General features: G+C 66.0%; 1 protein-coding gene across 1 annotated transcript in view; it reads left to right on the forward strand.

The window, feature by feature from the left end:
* The window catches only part of KCNN1 (potassium calcium-activated channel subfamily N member 1), a 17386-nt gene that overhangs the window by 9752 nt on the left and 350 nt on the right, over nucleotides 1-7284 (forward strand). The window contains exons 4-8 of the mRNA XM_019504471.1: nucleotides 3226-3367; nucleotides 3813-3923; nucleotides 4115-4242; nucleotides 6790-6859; nucleotides 7086-7278. Of these exons, the coding sequence (XP_019360016.1) occupies nucleotides 3226-3367; nucleotides 3813-3923; nucleotides 4115-4242; nucleotides 6790-6859; nucleotides 7086-7278 (644 nt within the window). The remainder of the gene's footprint in view (nucleotides 1-3225; nucleotides 3368-3812; nucleotides 3924-4114; nucleotides 4243-6789; nucleotides 6860-7085; nucleotides 7279-7284) is intronic.

The raw sequence follows: 7284 nt of genomic DNA on the forward strand, positions 1-7284 counted from the left end.
GGGGTCCCAGCCCCAGCCCCAGCCCCAGCCCCAGCCCGGCTCTCTCATCCCTTCCGCCTGGTCGAGGGCTGGGGGCTGCCCGGTTAGCCCCTGCAGCTGAGCAGACCTGGCTTCCTCGTGCCTTGCTGGAGCGGATCGTGGCCATTCGGGGCTCCTGCTCCCGCCGTGCAAGCCAAAGCTGGGCAGGAAGGAAGCTGTGGGGTCCGTCGGCAGCAGGAGCTGGGTGTCCTGGGCGGGTGGGAGCGAGGGCATGGGCTTCAGCCAGGGCCCCCGAGAAACAGGCTGGCCCGTGGCTCCCAGGTGCTGGGCAGGCAGATCCCTGCCCAGGGCATCCCACCTTCGCCCACTGCAGGGGCTGCGCTCCCCCTCCTCATGCCTCACTCGCAGGGTGGGCTCAGGCCCTCTGGCCCCCATGGCTGGCACCTTTGTGGCTGCTTCGGACACCTGGCCTGTGAAACACCCCCTTGCTGCTCAGCCGGCCTTCCTCCGCCACCCCCTGCGCAGAGATTTCCGCATGCTTCCAGGCATCCCGAGGCCTCCAGGCTCCCTGGCCAACTAGGTGACTTGTCAGCCCCGTTGTGCAAGTGGGGAAACTGAGGCACGGGCAGCACGACCCCGCAGCAGGTCAGGGGCTGGAGCCGGAGTGGTTTGGCTCCCGGGCCGCAGGGAGAGCCCTGCTGTGCTGGGGGTCACCTCAGCAGGTGTGACGAGCTGCCGGAGCTCAGTGGGGACGTCCTCTGGGACGGGCAAGGGGCATCCGTCATCGTTGGTCGCAGGGGCCATGGCTGTGGCTGAATGGAGCCAGGCTTCGGTCTAGCGGCCTTTATTGGTGAGGGGCCTACATGCTTCTGTGCGTGCAGATGTACACGGGCACACACGCGTGCACAGGTGCACACGCACCCCCCCAACTTTCCCAGGCTTCACCGGTGCGAGTTAACCCGCTGCGCTCTCAGCCATCCATCCATCCATCCGCTGGCCCCCACTGGCCTCACCTGCTCCACCCATAGTGCTTTGCGGTCCCCCCTCGCACGCACACACACACATGCGCGCACGCGTGCGAGGTGTCACCTCTGTGCCCCGGCCGAGGTTCCAAGCCCCACTTTCAAAGGCTCACCCATGCCCATGGCCAGGGCGGTGGGGGGGGAGACGGGGACAGTGCCTGAAGCGGGGGGTGTTGGAGAAACGCAGCAATCCTAAATTCAAAGTCTCGTGCTTGAGTCCGGGTCCGGCCGTGCTCGGGTCTGGCTGTCTCGCTCTCCGCTTGGGGTTGGATGGCCCCGTTCTCCTCTCCTCTGCTCCCTGCCCCTGCATGCCTCCGACGCCCGCTGCACAGCTCCGAGTCTCCTGGGACCTGCAAAGCTGCTTCACGTCGGTCCGTCCCCCACCCCATCCTTCACGCATTTTGCTGCGGGGTTTCCGGCCTGGGCACAAGGTCCCCCCGTGCAGGCCCTCGGTGCTGAGTCTGCCGCTCCCCAAGGTGGGTACATGGGTGGGGGGCAGAGGAGCCAGACAGAGCCTCACGGGGACCCCCCTGGCAGCCTCATAGCCAGGGGCGGGGGGGACTAGGAGGAAGCCCAGCCCCGAGAGGCCAGTGCACGACACCAACCCTATTGCCTTAGCGAGGAGGGTGGACCTGGTGCCCTGGGTAGCGCCAGTTTGCACAGGAACGAATGCTACCCACTCTCCATGCTCCCCCCATGTCGTGCCCAGGAACGGGGTCTCGTGGCCACCCGTGGATGCCAAGGGAGCCGGGGCTGGCAGAAACCGGTGGGCCAGAGCCTCGCGCCAGCCCACAGCAGAGCTTGGAGGTGGGGGCTCTGGTGTGGGGGTGTGGACCCCACCGGCTGTGGCTCCGTGGGCCTGGGAGGGTGAAGGCCGCGCCCCGGCTCGGTGCTGGCGGGACCGGCAGCCTCCTAGCTGGGAGCTTTGGCCCGTTTTGAGAACTGGTGTTGTTGCAACCTTTGTGCCCCCCGGGGCTGGGACCTGCCGGGGCCAGCTGCCCTCTAGGCTTGCACATGCCCAGGCCTGCAGATCTGGGGGCTTGGTCACAGACCCATTCTCCGCTGGGGCCGAGTCTCCCACACCCTGCAGCCTCCCGGGCTTGGAGATCCCTAGGGGGAAGGGATGTTGTGTGTTGCAGATGGCTCCCTCCGAGGCCCTGGGGACGTACAGAGCTTCCCTGGAGGCACAAGCAGAAGGTGCCAGGAGGGTCCCTCCACATCCAGTGGGTGCAGACTTCAGCTCACCTGCAGCATGTCCCCGGGATGCGGGGAGGGTGCCCGGGTCCTGCACCGGCTTCTCTCCCTTCTGCCGAGGCTGGCACGCAGCATGCGAGGCGTGTGGCTGGCTGGCTCCATCATCCCATTGCCTGGCGCATCCCTGCCGTGCCATACCCAAGCTCTGCACAGACATCGGGCTGATCCCTCGCATCTGCCCCCACCCCTCCATGACCCTAAAAGGTGGGGAGGGGTCCCCTGAGCTACTGCTGCACATCCCCCGTGTGCCCCCGAGTCGGCGGGACCCTGAATCAGTGCTTTCCCGTAATGCGGGTACCACCAATCTTCATCCAACGGGTCAGCCACAGGCCGCCTCCTCCGTGCCAGCCAGCTGGGCCAGAGGGCAACGGGCCTCAGGAGCCTCGGGAGGGGGCCAGCCATTTGGCTTTTTGAGGCCATAAACCCCCAGCCGAGCCTGGGAGACGCTGGCTCCAGCCTTGTCACGCTCCGTCCTGCCCCGGGGTGCCTTTTGGGCTCTCAGTGGGGACCGGGGAGCTGCCCGCCGGTGCTCCCGGGCTGCTTTTTGCAGCTGGAGCTCCAGCCTTTGGGCCGGGTTTGTTTCCTCTGGGCTGAATGCCGACCTGGGGCACGGGGAGGGGTGTGCGTGACCCCCACGGGCTTCAGGGAAACCCCTGCAGCATTGCCCGGCCTGGCAAGCTGGACTGGGCTCATTCGCCTGCCTGAGCCCGTGTCGTGCTCACAGGCCCTGGGAGGAAGGCGAGAGGAGACATCTAATCATTGAGACTCCCAGCTCCAGGGTCTCTGATGGATACTCGGGCTGGCGGACGAGTTCCCCAGCTCATCCGCTGCCCAGAGCGTGCCGGAGGCAGCCTCACGGCGTGGCCTGACGTTGGATTAAGATGCGATGCATGACCTCCGAAATCCCGCCCCGGGGGACGGTGCCAGGCCCCCGGCGAGTGCTGACTGGCGCCTTCTTGCCCCTTGGCAGGTACCACGACAAGCAGGAGGTGACCAGCAATTTCCTGGGAGCCATGTGGCTGATCTCCATCACGTTCCTCTCCATCGGCTACGGCGACATGGTCCCCCACACCTACTGCGGGAAGGGCGTCTGCCTGCTCACCGGCATCATGGTAAGCCCAGACAGGCGTGGGTTGGGGGCAGAGATGCTGCGTCCGGAGCATGCTGCGCGGGGACGAGTTGTGGGAGTGATGCTGCTGCTTTTCCAGCCCCAACACCCCCTATTTTGTGGGGGGGACCATGGTGGAGCTGCAGCTGGGGCTGCAGGAGGGCCTTCCTCCGCTGGCAGCAGTAGTAGGCTGGTATCCTCTTCTAGGGAACAGCCCAGAGAGGCTGCTAAAGCTGATCTTGGCCGCTGCTCCCATCGCCAGCGCTGTGGCCCCCAGTGGGGGCACCTGCTCATCCAGCCCCACCTCTCCCCGTTGCAATCAGGCAGGGTTTGGCCCCCTCATCTCCTAAGGAGGAGGCTCCTCTCTGCCCTCCTGCCGGCCTTGGATCCCCTTCCCTGCTGCAGCCCTGCAATTCCTTAACCCGGCCCCGCTCTCGTCTCGGTCGCAGGGTGCCGGGTGCACGGCGCTGGTGGTCGCTGTGGTCGCCCGGAAGCTGGAACTCACCAAAGCTGAAAAACACGTGCACAACTTCATGATGGACACGCAGTTAACGAAGCGGGTAAGGCCTCCCCACAGCCTCCAGCCTGGCCTGCCCGCAGCCTCTGTGCCCCTGGGCACCTCCGCCCCTCGGGGGGCTTGCTGGAAGGGCCCTGCGTGGGCGCCTCTACGGGGTGACTCTCACCCTCCGGGCTCCTCGCCCGGCATCCCAGCTCAGCCCCTTCGTGGCCACGCTGATTCCTGTTCCCGCAGGTGAAAAACGCTGCTGCTAACGTACTCAGGGAAACGTGGCTCATCTACAAACACACCAAGCTGGTGAAGAAGATCGACCATGCCAAAGTTCGGAAACACCAGCGTAAGTTCCTCCAAGCCATCCATCAGTAAGTCCAACACCTTTACCTGCTTCGTATTCAGTCCCTCCGCAGCCTCCCGGCTTGGGCGCTGGGGGAGCGAGGTGGGGGGGCGGCAGGCAGTGGCTGGGGCACGACCGCGAGAGAGGAGGACGCTTCGGGAAACCGGGGATTTTGGAGAGATGCAATTCCCTCGTGATTCGGGTTGGCCATCGCCGGCCGGCCCCGGGCAGAGCCGTGCGGGGGAATGAGTTCCTGCCAAAGGTTTCTTTGAAAGGAAATGCGGCGCAGTGGGTTTTATCCCAGGAGTTTTCCCCTTTCCGCTTGAAGCTGATGCGCGGCTTTCCAGCCCGGAGCTCTTCCAGCCCGGCTGACGTGCATCGGCTGCATCGCGAGGGGGAAACGGGGTGAAGCAGCCGTGGTCTCGCGCTTGTCTTGTCCTTGATGAGCCAGGGGCTTTGGCCAGCTTGGCCCTTGTTTCTTCCTGGCCGCCAACTGGCTGAGCTGCCAAATGGGGGAGAAGTCCTCTTCCCATTGCTCTCCATCCCCCTCCGGCTTTTCCACCAGCTCCGTGTGAAATGTCTCCCGTCGCCCAATTTAGCACCTCCATCTTCCTGCCTAAAGATACCCCCGGCCTCTCCCCATCCCAGAGGGGTTTGTCTCAGCCCCTCGAGGCAGTGCCGTGCTGCAGGGTGGGAAGAAGGTTGGAAGCAGAGACGAGAGGCCCGGGGATGGTCACAGCCTGCTGGAATCGGCAGGGGCCCCCCAGCTGCGGGGTCCCCACGCCTGGTCGCTGTGGGTCAAAGGGCTTTGCTGGGCTGGGGTCCCTCTGCGAGCCATGGGGCTGGCAGGGGCATCCTACTTGAGCCTGAGCACCAATGTGATGTGGGCAGGACTCAGGATGCAGGATGGACCCTGCCCCCCCGAAAGCAAAGCCCGTAGCACCCTGCGGGGCACTGCTGCGTCTGTCTGTCCGGGCAGGGGTCAGGGTGGGGGGCACCCGTGTCTGCCCAGTCTCTGTCTGCAAGCTGGCTTGGCTTTTCTCCGATTTGTTTTCCCATGTGTGATGTGTGTCGCACGCCCTCCCCCCCATGCACGTGTCCTCACACCTGTGCACGCTCATACAGAAAGGCCCCGCTCTGCACGGGGGTGGGGAGGGGAGCCACGGCTGCAGGGGAGATGCTGCTGCTGCTGCTGTCCCCAGCATTCGCCCTGGGTCTGGAGCAGAGGGACAGGGGGGTGTGCATGGGGATAGATGGGTGGGTAGGTGGCCCAGAAGCCAAAGGGAGAGGGCGCAGGTCTGCTTCTTGACCCACGTAGAGAGAAACTGAGGCAGGGTCCCCAAAAGTCACAGCAGTTCTGCACCCAGCTGCATGGGGTCCTGGGACAGCCCAGCCCTCCGAGACCCACCCAGGCCTCCCTAGGTGGTCAAGACGGGGCCAGGACTAGGGCCCAATCCTGCTGGCTTCTCCAGTAGGCACCAGTTAGCTCTCCCTCCCACGGGGATGCAGCCTCCCCGTGCTCCTGCCCTGCCTCTCAGCTGTGCACCCCCCAAACCGTCGTCCATGGAGGTCAGCAGCCCACGTGCATGCTTTGGCCTTGCATCCGGGGCAGCCGGGTGCTGGCCAGGTCTCGGCCCCTGCAGGGAGCTCGGCGGGGCCAGGCCCGCAGAGGGACGGGCTGGGCCTCTGTGTGAGAGTGGGGCGCGGGCCAGGGCGGGTGCGTGCGTGGGGCTCGTGTGTTATTAAACCTGTGTTGTGTTCTGTCTTTGTTCTGCCCGGCCCCTCCAGAGCTCAGAAGTAAGTGGCCCGCGGGAGCTGCCGGGCTCTAACGTGACCCTGTGTGTGCATGGCTTCATGTCACGTGCTGGGGGATCCTGCCCCATCCGGTGCCGTGGGGCGGGAGGGACCAGGGGAGCTGCCCCCCTCGCCCGCCCCGCAGGGCTTCTCCCTGGAGCCGCTCCAGAAGCAGCTCCTCATCCCGCCGTGTCAATCCAGGGGCTCCAACCGGGTGACCCCAGGTTTCCCATCAGCCTCGCAGCCATGCAGCTGTCTGGCAAAGGCCAGGCTGGAGCCAGCCGTCGTGGCACTAGCCCCTCTACCAGCTGCCTGGAGCCCCAAAGTCGAAACCCTGCAGCCCTTGGCTGGTGGTGTTGTGGGGGGCTTGCAGCCCGGCTTGGCATGCAAGGAAGGAGCTGGGAACGGGGGCAGCGGAGTGGGGACGGACGTGGCAAGGGGCATATGAGCCGGGCAGAGTTCAGGCCGGCTGCTGTGACCCCTGCCCAGCGTGGGCAGCAGGTCTGCTGCCGGGGCAGGGAGAGCAGGAGAGAGGGAAGCCGCGGGGCTGCAGGCTCTGGGGTCCCGGTGCACCATCTCTGCTGGGTGCAGAGAAGCCTGCCCCTGGCCCCCCATCCCCTGGCTCTGGCAAGGGCACCCCGCTCCCAAGGGGGCAGCCCTCAGGAGTGGAGCCCCGTGCGCTCGCAGGGGTCCCCTGCACTGCGTGTCCCTTGGGGGGCGGCCCGGGCACCCCCGCTCCTGCCGGGAGGGCACTGACCCCCTGCCTCTCGCTTCACTTTAGATTAAGGAGTGTGAAAATGGAGCAGCGGAAGCTGAACGACCAGGCGAACACGCTGGTGGACTTGGCCAAGGTGAGTGGGCCGCGGTCAGTGCCAGGCACCCCGGGGCCCCTGGGTTCTGCGCCCAGCTCGGGGAGAGGAGTCTGTAGCCGTTCCAGCAGCCAGGACTCGTGGGCTCAATCCCCGGGTCTGGTGCATCCTGGGGCAGCTCCCTCTGCTCCCCAGCAAACGGGTCCGGGATGGACTGGTGGAGCTGCCAACCGGGCACCGCTCAGCGCTGCCCTTTCTTGCCCTGCAGACCCAGAACGTCATGTACGACCTGGTGTCCGAGCTCCAGGAGCGCAACGAGGACCTGGAGAAGCGCATCAGCACCCTGGAGGGCAAGATCGATGCCCTGGGCCTCAGTCTCCACGCCCTGCCAGGCCTCATCACCCAAGCCATAACCCAGCAGCAGCAGCAGCAGCAGCGACGGGGCCAGGGCCCAGGCACGGGCACCG

This window comes from Gavialis gangeticus, unplaced genomic scaffold, assembly GCF_001723915.1.
Source record: "Gavialis gangeticus isolate Ggan-Ray unplaced genomic scaffold, GavGan_comp1, whole genome shotgun sequence".
NCBI classification, from domain to species: Eukaryota; Metazoa; Chordata; order Crocodylia; family Gavialidae; genus Gavialis; species Gavialis gangeticus.